Here is a 10,507-nt window from a genome sequence, read left to right as displayed (position 1 = left end):
CGTGTGTGTGTGCGCGCGTGTGTGCGTGCGTGTGTGCAGACGCGACGCGCCACATATGAGGGAGCGCTCGCGCGATTTCTCCTCTCCATCTTTCTCTTTCTTTCTCTGTCTGCATCGTTTCAGTGTAATTCTCTCTCTCCCTCTCTCTCTCTCTCTCTCTCTCTCTGTCTCTCTTTCTATGCATCATATCAAACACAACTATCACGAGTATCACGAGTATCACGATATCGGCGAACAAGGAGCAATTAAGCGGCAAAAATATATACAAGTGTGTGTGTGTGTGTGTGCGTACCTTGGTATAGTAATGCACTTGGTGTTGCAGCTCTGCGTCGTGATGGCCTTCTCGAGCTCGTCGAGGCCCGCGGACTTCTTGAGCTTCTTCACCAGGCTCTTAACGGCCTTCTCGCTCCATTTGTCCTCGCTCTCGGCCTTCTTCCAGCCCAGCAGCCGCTTGACGATAGGCGGGTTAAAGCTGGGCAGCATCGAAGTCATCATTTGCCCTGAGAGGAGCGCGCGCGACCCGCATCGGGGCCGCTCCGACGGCTTGTCTTGTCGTCGTCGTCGTCGTCGTCGTCACTCGGTCACTCGTCACTCTCGTCACTCTCGTCAGTCGTCAGTCGCCGTGATGCGCGTATGGTGTTAGTATCGTTTGCCTCGCACGGCGCCTCCGGCCGTCCCAGGTCACCCCAGGTCGCCCTAGCCCGGCTCACGAGAGAAACTCACGGATCGGCCACGGCGGATATGTGCACGAGCGCGCGCGCGCTGTCTTCCCAGCCGAATTGCCGAATTGCCGAATTGCCGAATCGCGGATCGCTACTCGCGACTCGCTGCTCGCTACTCGTGACTCGCGACCCGCGCTCACGAGCCCCGTACACAACAAGATCATTCACTCTCGCGACTCGCACGCAGACGGCAAATATCTCGTCACGGCCGCCATAGCGTACTCCAATGTATCGCAATCTACTGTGAATGCACGGCTCGGCCCCGCTCGGCCGAGATCGACCATCATCGGTCAGCCGGTTGCGGAGCGCGGAGAAACTAGAACTACTAGAAGAGCAAACTCTCACCTCATTTAAGGTTTGCCAGCACCGCCAAGCGCCAGGATTTATAGTCGAGACCTCTGTCTCGAAGGCGCGTTCGGCGGATTCAACAATTGAGTGAACGCTCGCTGCTATTGGTTTATTCTTCTAGATGTGAAGACTTAATAGGATATCAACGAGAGGACATCAACAGGCGCTTTGTGACAAACTGTGGCCCTATTCTTGAGTACATATAAATCATTTTTGCACGAAAATGACGAAAATGACGAAAATGATTTCTCGATTGTGATTGGTCGATTGTATACGAAATTGCTACTTTCGTATGCGATATTTGTTCAAGAATATATGACCCCAGATTACGGTTACGGCCTATTATAAACCATGTATTCGTGTATTCCGATGTAACCGGTGAATCTGATAGGCTGAAATAAATAATATCTATTCCTGTTCCTAATATTTGTTCTATTGTGCGTAGGCCCGAAGATTCGCTGCATAAGTGTAGGGACCTAGCTACTGGAAGCGTGTGGCGACATCTGCGCAAACAAAACAGGAAATGACCGGTGGCGTTTAAAATCCAACGTTCTTTTAAAATCTCTTCTTGATATCGCGTGATATCCATCCATTTAAAGCACGTTCTCGCCTCACGCAAGCGACAGGAATCAGGAATATCAGGATTCACGCGACATTGGTATGTACAACGTACATATGTACGTACACGCTACACTGACCGATGCGTCATCCTAGACGTAGAAATTGGTAGAAATTGAATTGATCAAGTGGTGTTACAATTTTCCAACTGGTTGTTTTTCGACACGTTTCTTATCTTTTCAACAATAATTCGGCATTGATCATCTCCCATCTCGTCGACGCGTGTATACATATATCGGGTTTCGTCCTCAACTTGTTTCAAAACTTTTCTAGCGGTCGATCGTTCACTCGAGGACACTCGAGGTCGCGTTTGTTCGTTATGTCGCACCTGAGGTTCATGAAGGAGCTCGACAATTTAACTCGCATGGATGACGCTATCAAGGGCGCAATTCCACGTTGGCAAAAGAAATGCATGGAAGCATCGAATTTAAGGTAACTGCCTTAAATTTTATCGAGAAATCTGATTATTAGTATTTTATTATTAAATTCTTATACCATCAATTTACATTATAGTTACATGAATTTACATGAATTTTGAACGTTGAGTGAATTTGTTAGATGTGCATGCAAATACATTGGCTTTGATGCAAATCAAATTGCCTTAAACATGTACCTCATGTTGCAGCATTAATCACAGTTTAAACTCGTCAAAGAAAATTACTTCTTTCACAAGCAGTGTATCAGGAAAGACCCCGACGAAGAAAAATGATTGCAAGACCAAGAAAACTCCCTCCAAATGTATCAAGAAGTCTCCAAGTAAAATTCCTAGTATTTATACATTGTTAATGAAAGAAATAAAATTTTGATTGCATTTTATAGGTCGAGCCACTACTCCAGCCAAGACACCCAGTGGTGGTGATAGATTCATTCCATCGAGAGCTACGACTAATTTCGAATTAAGCCATTTCAAGGTAACAAATATTTGTGACTAACAGCAAATTCAGTTGGATGCACTAGTGTGCATTGGTGAACATTAAAGTCGTTGTGTATTAATTTAATTCGAGTAAAAGTAAATTACAAATATCTTAAATTATAAAATATATATTTTATATAACCGTACAATAAAGTGTATCAAAAATTCCATAATTGTTTCTATATTAATACTAAAGAAATATCTTTATGCCAATTTATATATGATGGTTTTTGTTCACTGTGTACTGAATGTATTCATTGATGAAAAATTCTTTATAGGATATTTGAAATTTCCTTAGCATATTTATGCGCTATTTTTTCTACTTTAGATTCTTCAACAACAAAATGCTGAACAAGATAAAGACAAAGCTGATAAAATGAGTCCTAAGAAACGAGAGATGCAGCGTCTCATAGGAGAAAATCTTCATGGTGGTGATATAAATAATGCGCGAGTTTTATCTTATCAAATTAAAGCACCAGCGCCACCAGAAGGATATCAGAATCCTCTCAAAGTCCTGTACAGTCAAACTAAAACGCCAGCTAGTGTCAGAGCTTCCACGAGATACATACCGCAAGCCCCTGACAGAATACTGGATGCACCTGAAATTATCGATGATTATTGTAAGCGACCTACCTTCGCGTTTTTTATTTACTAAAGGCATGAAAGAACACTTGAATGAAAAAAAATATAATTTTTACAGATTTAAACTTGGTGGATTGGTCAAACAATAATATCTTAGCTGTAGCGTTAGGTGCTAACGTTTATTTATGGAACGCTGGAACTGGTACTATAGAACAGTTATTTGAGTTGGAAGCGAATGATTACGTATGTTCCGTTGCATGGATTCAAGAAGGTCCATGTTTAGCAGTGGGTACCACAGTAGGAAATACAGAATTGTGGGATTGCAGTCAAATGAAAAGAATGCGCGTTATGAACGGACATACAGCCAGAGTTGGTTCTCTTTCTTGGAATTCTCATGTACTATCAAGCGGCTGCAGGTATGCACCGATTGTTAATGCATTGGATTGTTAATTTTTGTGATTGTTGCCCATAAGTTTTAAAGAATTGGTCCTTATAGAGAACGATTTCGTAAAGCTATCGATTAGATTGATAAATATAATAGTTATTTGAAATTAAGTACATTTATTAAAAGATTTTGGAAAATTACATAACATTAAAGTGAAAAAACCGAGATGTAACTGAGATTGAAACTAAAAGTAAAATTCGAGTTTTGGAAGTAAGACTAAAATTACATTATTGTTTCAAAGGTCTGGTAAAATAGTGCATCATGATGTCAGAGACCGAGATCATTTGATCTCAACTATAAACGCACACGCTCAAGAAGTGTGTGGCTTGAAATGGTCGCCTGATGGGCAATATCTGGCGAGTGGTGGCAATGACAATATGCTGCAAATCTGGTCGTCAATCGCCGGGCAAAGGCATTCTCAGACGCAACCTGTTTATTCGTTCAATCAGCATCAAGCTGCCGTAAAAGCGCTCGCTTGGTGTCCTTGGCAAAACAATGTACTCGCGAGCGGCGGTGGTACCGCTGATCGGACCATTAGGTTTTGGAATTGCAACTCAGGCAAGTTACAGGAGAGGCAATTTGTAAATTATAATTATTTAAAGCATATTAAATTTATAGAAAAAAAATACGAGTAATAAAAATAAAATAAAAATTATATATAACACACGATTCGATTTTTTTGTTTATCACAGGTGCCTGTTTGAACACAATAGACACAAAGTCTCAGGTCTGCGCTTTGCTATGGTCTACGAACTACAAAGAGATTGTTTCTGGACACGGATATGCGCAAAATCAGCTAACAATTTGGAAATATCCGATGATGACGAAGCTCGCGGAACTTACCGGACACACCAGTCGCGTTTTACATTTAGCCATGTCTCCGGATGGAACTACAGTGCTTAGCGCTGGTGCCGACGAAACGTTAAGATTGTGGAAGTGCTTTCAAGTGGATCCACAGAAAAAAAAAGAATCTACCGATATAAAATCAGTTGCGTCTAGGCTCAAACAATCGATTCGATAAAATCGACATGCAATGTATGTTGCTTAGCGATCATTCCAGTATTTATTTTTCTAACTGATTGTTTGCGATCGGTATATACAGGTATATAATATAAATAGAATTAATATAGATATATGACACGGTCGAATATTATCGAACATAAAAATATTGACGTATCGAATAAATTGATTGATCCATTTTGTACAGAGAAAAAAAATACAAAAGTAAATACTTAATGTTGATAGACCCAAGATTGCATTTCGGATACATGTACGATCGGTGAAGAAAGTAGATATAAGAACATATTATTGTTAAATAATTGAAGTACAAACAAGCTTGCGTTAGCGTATTACATCTCTAACTTTTATTATATGAAAATTATATTCAGATTCTACTTGCAACAATCATTTTTAGGGTAATTATACAACTGTAAGAAGTAAAAATAAATTTTTTTATAGTAAGTTGAGTAACTTTTATTTCGTAATAAGCTTTTTATGACTATCTTGTTAAATTTTATTATAATTTTCAATTTTTCAAGAAAAGTTTTTCTTATTTTTATTACGTTATTTGGAATTTTTCATAAATTTAGAAATATATATATTTAAAAATCATCTGATTCTTCACTTTCAGCATTACGTATGTAAAGGAATCTTACTACCTTTCACGCATATTATAATAAAAAGGTGCTCATCACATCCCCACTCCTTTTCTTTTCCCTCCGCGCAAGCAAGCAGGCAAGCCTTGTGTTCAGGTACGCTACACAGGTGCATTCAGGTAGTATCGGGTAATAGGACTATCAGGGCTGTCAGGCTATCCACTTGCCTAAACTATACATATAGTCTACCTATATACAATAACTAAAATGCAAGTGAAATAATAATTGTTAGACATATTATATTATTTATCAATAGGATATCATAGGATATTAATGCAGAAAGATATGGTATACCTACTTATTAATATTATAATATTATATATATTAGTTCATGTCTTAATTGCAGAATTAGATGTTATAAAATCAAGCTATTTGACACAATAATTTTCAACGAAATATGAGTGAGGCAGAGAACAAAAATGCTTTATTAAAATCCAAATGCGAGCAGTCCGATCAGCCGTACTCTACGGATATCTACAATGAGGATGATCACGATTGGTGGGCAAGTGACAGTGGTTCCAGTACAGGATCATATTACTCAGACACCGGCAGGTAAATTCAATAATCAGGTGTATTTGTGAATAGATGTGAATGATTTCTCCACGATTTAATAATACTTAAACGCAGCTCTGTGGTTGAATGGGAATCGGAGATCGGACCCACCGGAGAAGTATTCTATGTAGAATCCGCAGAGGAAAGTCTACTCGAGAATCCTACTATTTTGGAGAATGACATCGAAAGCCCTCAGCCCGAATTAACACGTCGCCGTAGTACGAGAGCTGGCAAACTGTTTCGTCTTATTAGACGCAAGGAAAGCAAGCGATGGAGCACGAGAAATAAAAGGATTAACAATAGCGCTGCGACAAATAATGCAACTGCTGAAGAAAAAGGAGATGGGAGCAAGGAGGTGAAATTTCAAGATTTCCAGGTACTAACTGAAGCATTCGGTGCACTATAATAGCGATAAACTATAATATATCTATTTTGGAAACATTTAAAAGTAAATGATTTTAAAACACGTGAATTAAAAGCGAAATTTAACTGTAATTTAATAAATTTAACATGACAAATAATAAAATGTCACATAAAATACGCTTCTTATATCTGTTGATGTATGTAATTGTCTATAATGATTAGGCAGGAGAAATTCGACAAGTCACATTATGGGTCGATCCTGAGAGAAGACATAAACTAGGAAGAAGGGCAACTTTATGCGAAGCGTACTTCGGTATTACTCCAAGTGCATTCTCGGACAAAGTGAGAGTTATGGTGGCCGGATTTATACCCGATGGTGAAGCTATGAAAAAGAGAAATATAAAAATCGGGGACTGGTTACGGAGCATCAATTCGAACAATGTTACTTTTCAGAATTTAGATCGGATATTATCTGAAATCACTACGCCATCAAATGTGAGATTTAATATATGTTAATAATTGATAAGTAATCGTGATTAATAAGAGAGGTTGATTTTTTTCAGGAATTTGCTATGTGTAATTGTAATAATTCGAATCTATTTTAATTTTTTTAAGAAAAAATTAAAAAATTCTCTACTCACAGGTAACATTAGAACTGCAAAGAGTAGCTGGTGTTGATGTTACTGCAAAGTTACCAAAAGTAAATGAACCAAAAGTAATTAGTTTTCGTTATAAATACGATAGTAAGAGTACGTGATATGTATGAGATAAGATTTTATCATATCATACATTTTTAGCAATCGATATTGGCCCAGTATTTGGTGAATAAAGAATCCAGTAATTTCTTCATGGAATCTCTGTTGAATTATCCGTTGGGCGTAACATATTTAAAAACTGCGGATCTTTCGGAAATGGGACAAGAATTGCAAGGCGTATTGTATACGTTCCCGCGCTCCGAAACTAAAAATGTCCATTCTTCTCTATGTATAGCAAGAGGAGCTTTTATAACTCTTAATCATTTATTACCCAGTATAGTGGGCACAGAACCACTCAGGTATATTATATGACGCTTTGCTTTTCTTAACGCCGAAACGCTACTGTATCTCCAGATACATACAATTATTATATTTAAAAAATATATATGTATAATATTATATACATATAGTGTCCAGAAAATCGCCCGCAGTACTTGGGAAGGGATTTATATATTTTTTTTCCTTCTTTTCGGATACTGAATCACTTCCTGAAGTACTACGGGTACTGCGATTTTCTGGACGTCGCATAATGTATATATTTTTAGTACAACTGTCTATATAGGCGAAGAAGAAACGCATATTGCGTATACATCCCGTGAAAATGAATTACTTTTGATAGCTTTACCTGGCAAATGGTGAATTTTACTTCAGAGTACAGTATTGGAAAGAATACAGCAATTATTTTAACATGAATTTTATCAATTACTTCTTTGTAGCTGTACCTCTCAGGAGATTATAAAGATTACAGAAAACATTGTCAGAACATTGGAATTTACCTATCAATCGCTAACAAAGTGCTTTACTTCTGTGGAGAACCAGTCTTTTTTGGATCATTTTTTCACTCTAATTATGCACAGATTAACAAATATTAAAGATTCCTACAAAGAAGCTGATATTAAAAAAAAGCCACAAAATAGTACTGAAAGTGTGGAGAATTATAAATTTAGAAGCGCTTTTTCAGTCGCAAGCTTTATACAGTTACCGAGAGATGCGCAAATTCAAATAGACGCTGCGTTAAGCGAGATGGAAGCTATGGATTACAGAGACTGGGTATATCGATACTCATTATAATTATATTTTAAATAATTAATAAATATGCTTACGTTATAAGGTATAAATCTACATTGATTGTATCTAATAGATGCATATTTAACAGAACGAAGATCCTATGGATTGTAAAAGATTATATACTATATTAGGGAGCTGTATTTATCACAAGAGCCATCTTCTAGGATCTCATTTGCCTCACGAAGATCTGATCGACGTACATTCGTTCTTGAGACATAACGGTTTATTAAATCTGGTGAGCCAAGAACAAGTAAAATGCCTAGTTCTGTGGAAACAAATTTATCCCTCGTCTTGCAATCGTGGCAATATCGATAGCAACGACAGCAGCCAGTTATTAATATCAAATGGAAAATGGTTTTTATTGGTTGTCGGGTATGGGCATGATTTATTAGCGGTGCTGTTAGAATCTGGCGGATGCACTGCAAAGTGAGTGTGTATTATTTTACATGAATAGTCTAAATATTGCTTTTTATTCAAGTTATATCATTCTATTAGATACAGTGACGCGATTGGCCCAGATGTATTTTACGTGGAAGAGGCTCAAGAGACATTGAAGCATGTACAAAAAATAGGAGTCACAGTCTTGGCGTCGAAATGGATTACATCCAACACCAGACCTGAAGTAATACCATATGAGGAACATACAACAACGAAAGCGTCATCCAGTATAACGGAAAACCTATTTGGTTTGATAAAATCAACGTCCGACGCGCAAACTGTATCGTCTAAGCAAAATGTCAATCCTGCTATTAGTAAGAAACCGCAAGAATTGCCTTCTATCTTGAAAAAACGAAATCCTGAAGAAAATCCTGTGATCTTGGGTTCTGGTAAGTTTCAATGTATGTAAGTATTGTATATCAATAATGAAATCAATTCAAATATTTCTTATGCTATATCTTAATTCTTTTTGTCACTTTTACAATATACATAAGATAATATGTACTATATAAATTGTTTCATTTCTTATATGTGTATTATTTTACGAGTATATATGTACCCTTTCACATGTTTTAGTGTATTCCTTACAAACGTCCGAAGATTCACTCAGCCAAGGAACAGGTGGTGTTAGCGAAATGAGCGATGAGGCAATGCCTATACTTGGAAGACGAGCAATCAGAGAGAAGATCAATTCGGCATCGAGATATTCGGATGACAGTGATTCAGATATCGATATATATAAGGTAACATTCTTTCTCTCTCTCTCTTTCTCTTTTTTAAAAAATACATATGCGTGCTTGTTTCAAATACTAATACATTTATCAATACTTTCTTATAGAGTGATAGTAACGTGCTTACAATGGATATATCCAATATACGAGAGAACTTGTTAAACCAAGCAGAATATTTAATACCTCAAAAATTAACTGCAGGTGATAAAAATTATTTGTATCATTATGTTCAATTGGACATGGTGGAAGGAATTCTATTAACATCAATACCTATTCAAAATACATCAAAGGATAACAAGATTCTTGTGAACTTTAATAAGTGTGTACATGTTATTCATAAACTGTTACGTAATACAGTAAGATTTAAGATGTTGAATCAAGATATAGATAAAACGGTAATCAACAAAAGTTTAATCGCTGTTAAAGAACACGGTGTATTATTTGAATGGGAAAATACAGCTTTTTGGGTAATTGGACGCCTATATACGAGCCCTCATCCAAAGGAATTGTACGTATGCCATCAAGACTCTGCACCTCAGAATCTAATCGAAATAGCTTTTCGATTACACTCATAACACTTACACTATGTATGTATACAGAAAATACGCATATTTTGAATAAATTTTTATTATATATATGCAACACTGTATATGAATTATTTTTAATTTGCAACTGTGATAATAAAAACATATTAAGTAATTACAGTTAATATTTTATACAAAATTTTACATATTTAACATTTTATATATATATATATTCGTAGGTACTCATTTTTTATTTCATTGAAATCAATGATTTTTTTATCACATAAAACTTTTTATTAAAAAAGCAGAGGGAAAATCCCTCATAAACTAACTTGTCTAGTTTGACCTCTCTGTCTTTGGTAATACCTGTTGTAATTATATTTATTTACAAGTGCAAGTGCAAATATTCTCAGGAATTTTCACAGAAACACATGCTCCAGCCATTTTACTACCATAATGTCCTGCCCAATACAATCTGTCTCTCCCACTGTGCTCAAAGGAGATAACTCTGAGACCAGTTCCATAGTTTTCAAATACGTGTGAAACCTGCGATAAAGCATACAAAAATATATAAATTGAAGATTGTATGTATGCCATATTTCAATTTTTATTACGTAAAATACAAATTTTTTTCTGTTTCTCCAACACTCACTTGCAGCCATCTATTCTGTTTCTCTCCTTCTAGAATATCTTCAAATTTAAACTTATCCATTTGGTCTTCGTCAACACCAATTAATTTAACTTCCAATTGATATTTTGCTGGACAGTCCCATCGACAGCTGTACCATTCGCT

The 10,507-nt window shown here is 36.8% G+C and overlaps 4 protein-coding genes across 8 annotated transcripts in view; 2 read left to right on the top strand and 2 right to left on the bottom strand.

Annotated features, from left to right (window-relative positions):
• Nucleotides 1–953, bottom strand: part of LOC108755935 (mothers against decapentaplegic homolog 3) — a 28,567-nt gene extending 27,614 nt beyond the window's left edge. For both annotated transcript variants that reach the window (XM_018499379.1, XM_018499380.1), the window contains exon 1: nt 293–953. In XM_018499379.1, coding sequence (XP_018354881.1) covers nt 293–495 — 203 coding nt within the window. In that variant the 5' untranslated portion in view covers nt 496–953. The remainder of the gene's footprint in view (nt 1–292) is intronic.
• Nucleotides 954–1,505: 552 nt separating this feature from the next.
• On the top strand, nt 1,506–5,036 carry LOC108755763 (cell division cycle protein 20 homolog). Of its 2 annotated transcripts, none has more exons than XM_018498998.1 (8): nt 1,506–1,728; nt 1,962–2,120; nt 2,314–2,426; nt 2,508–2,599; nt 2,930–3,221; nt 3,302–3,599; nt 3,870–4,186; nt 4,321–5,036. In XM_018498998.1, exons 2-8 carry the CDS (start codon nt 2,008–2,010, stop codon nt 4,647–4,649), a joined length of 1,554 nt encoding a protein of 517 aa, XP_018354500.1. In that variant the 5' UTR covers nt 1,506–1,728; nt 1,962–2,007; the 3' UTR covers nt 4,650–5,036. The 2 variants fall into 2 exon arrangements, with proteins under 2 accessions (XP_018354500.1, XP_018354499.1); XM_018498997.1 differs by having other exon boundaries at nt 2,314–2,444.
• A 405-nt stretch (nt 5,037–5,441) lies between these two features.
• LOC108755997 (protein inturned) lies at nt 5,442–9,817 on the top strand. 2 transcript variants are annotated; one of them, XM_018499518.1, is made up of 12 exons: nt 5,442–5,571; nt 5,630–5,835; nt 5,911–6,211; nt 6,421–6,693; nt 6,842–6,898; nt 6,996–7,252; nt 7,499–7,588; nt 7,670–8,003; nt 8,110–8,447; nt 8,517–8,848; nt 9,036–9,202; nt 9,298–9,817. In XM_018499518.1, exons 2-12 carry the CDS (start codon nt 5,681–5,683, stop codon nt 9,763–9,765), a joined length of 2,772 nt encoding a protein of 923 aa, XP_018355020.1. In that variant the 5' UTR covers nt 5,442–5,571; nt 5,630–5,680; the 3' UTR covers nt 9,766–9,817. The 2 variants fall into 2 exon arrangements, with proteins under 2 accessions (XP_018355020.1, XP_018355019.1); XM_018499517.1 differs by having other exon boundaries at nt 6,842–6,913.
• LOC108755998 (F-box only protein 44-like) overlaps nt 9,706–10,507 on the bottom strand; it is a 2,044-nt gene continuing 1,242 nt past the window's right edge. Inside the window, exons 2-4 of one of the 2 annotated variants that reach the window (XM_018499521.1) lie at nt 10,367–10,507; nt 10,081–10,260; nt 9,706–9,732 (exon numbers count right to left, since the gene is read on the bottom strand). In XM_018499521.1, coding sequence (XP_018355023.1) covers nt 10,096–10,260; nt 10,367–10,507 — 306 coding nt within the window. In that variant the 3' untranslated portion in view covers nt 9,706–9,732; nt 10,081–10,095. Of the gene's footprint in view, nt 9,733–9,962; nt 10,261–10,366 lie in introns of those variants that run through there. The other variant, XM_018499520.1, reaches the window with a different exon arrangement.

Source organism: Trachymyrmex septentrionalis, unplaced genomic scaffold (assembly GCF_001594115.1).
Source record: "Trachymyrmex septentrionalis isolate Tsep2-gDNA-1 unplaced genomic scaffold, Tsep1.0 scaffold9, whole genome shotgun sequence".
NCBI classification, from domain to species: domain Eukaryota; kingdom Metazoa; phylum Arthropoda; class Insecta; order Hymenoptera; family Formicidae; genus Trachymyrmex; species Trachymyrmex septentrionalis.
This window is presented reverse-complemented; position numbering and strand designations above follow the sequence as displayed.

What these genes read in the sequence shown, in the direction of transcription:
- LOC108755763 (XM_018498997.1), top strand. Translation starts at nt 2,008, where the DNA reads ATGTCGCACCTGAGGTTCATGAAGGAGCTCGACAATTTAACTCGCATG. An exon ending in ATGGAAGCATCGAATTTAAG is followed by an intron (nt 2,121 to 2,313) that starts GTAACTGCCTTA and finishes CTCATGTTGCAG; the next exon opens with CATTAATCACAGTTTAAACT. An exon ending in ATGTATCAAGAAGTCTCCAA is followed by an intron (nt 2,445 to 2,507) that starts GTAAAATTCCTA and finishes TGCATTTTATAG; the next exon opens with GTCGAGCCACTACTCCAGCC.
- LOC108755997 (XM_018499517.1), top strand. Translation starts at nt 5,681, where the DNA reads ATGAGTGAGGCAGAGAACAAAAATGCTTTATTAAAATCCAAATGCGAG. An exon ending in TGAAATTTCAAGATTTCCAG is followed by an intron (nt 6,212 to 6,420) that starts GTACTAACTGAA and finishes TATAATGATTAG; the next exon opens with GCAGGAGAAATTCGACAAGT. An exon ending in CTATGGATTACAGAGACTGG is followed by an intron (nt 8,004 to 8,109) that starts GTATATCGATAC and finishes CATATTTAACAG; the next exon opens with AACGAAGATCCTATGGATTG.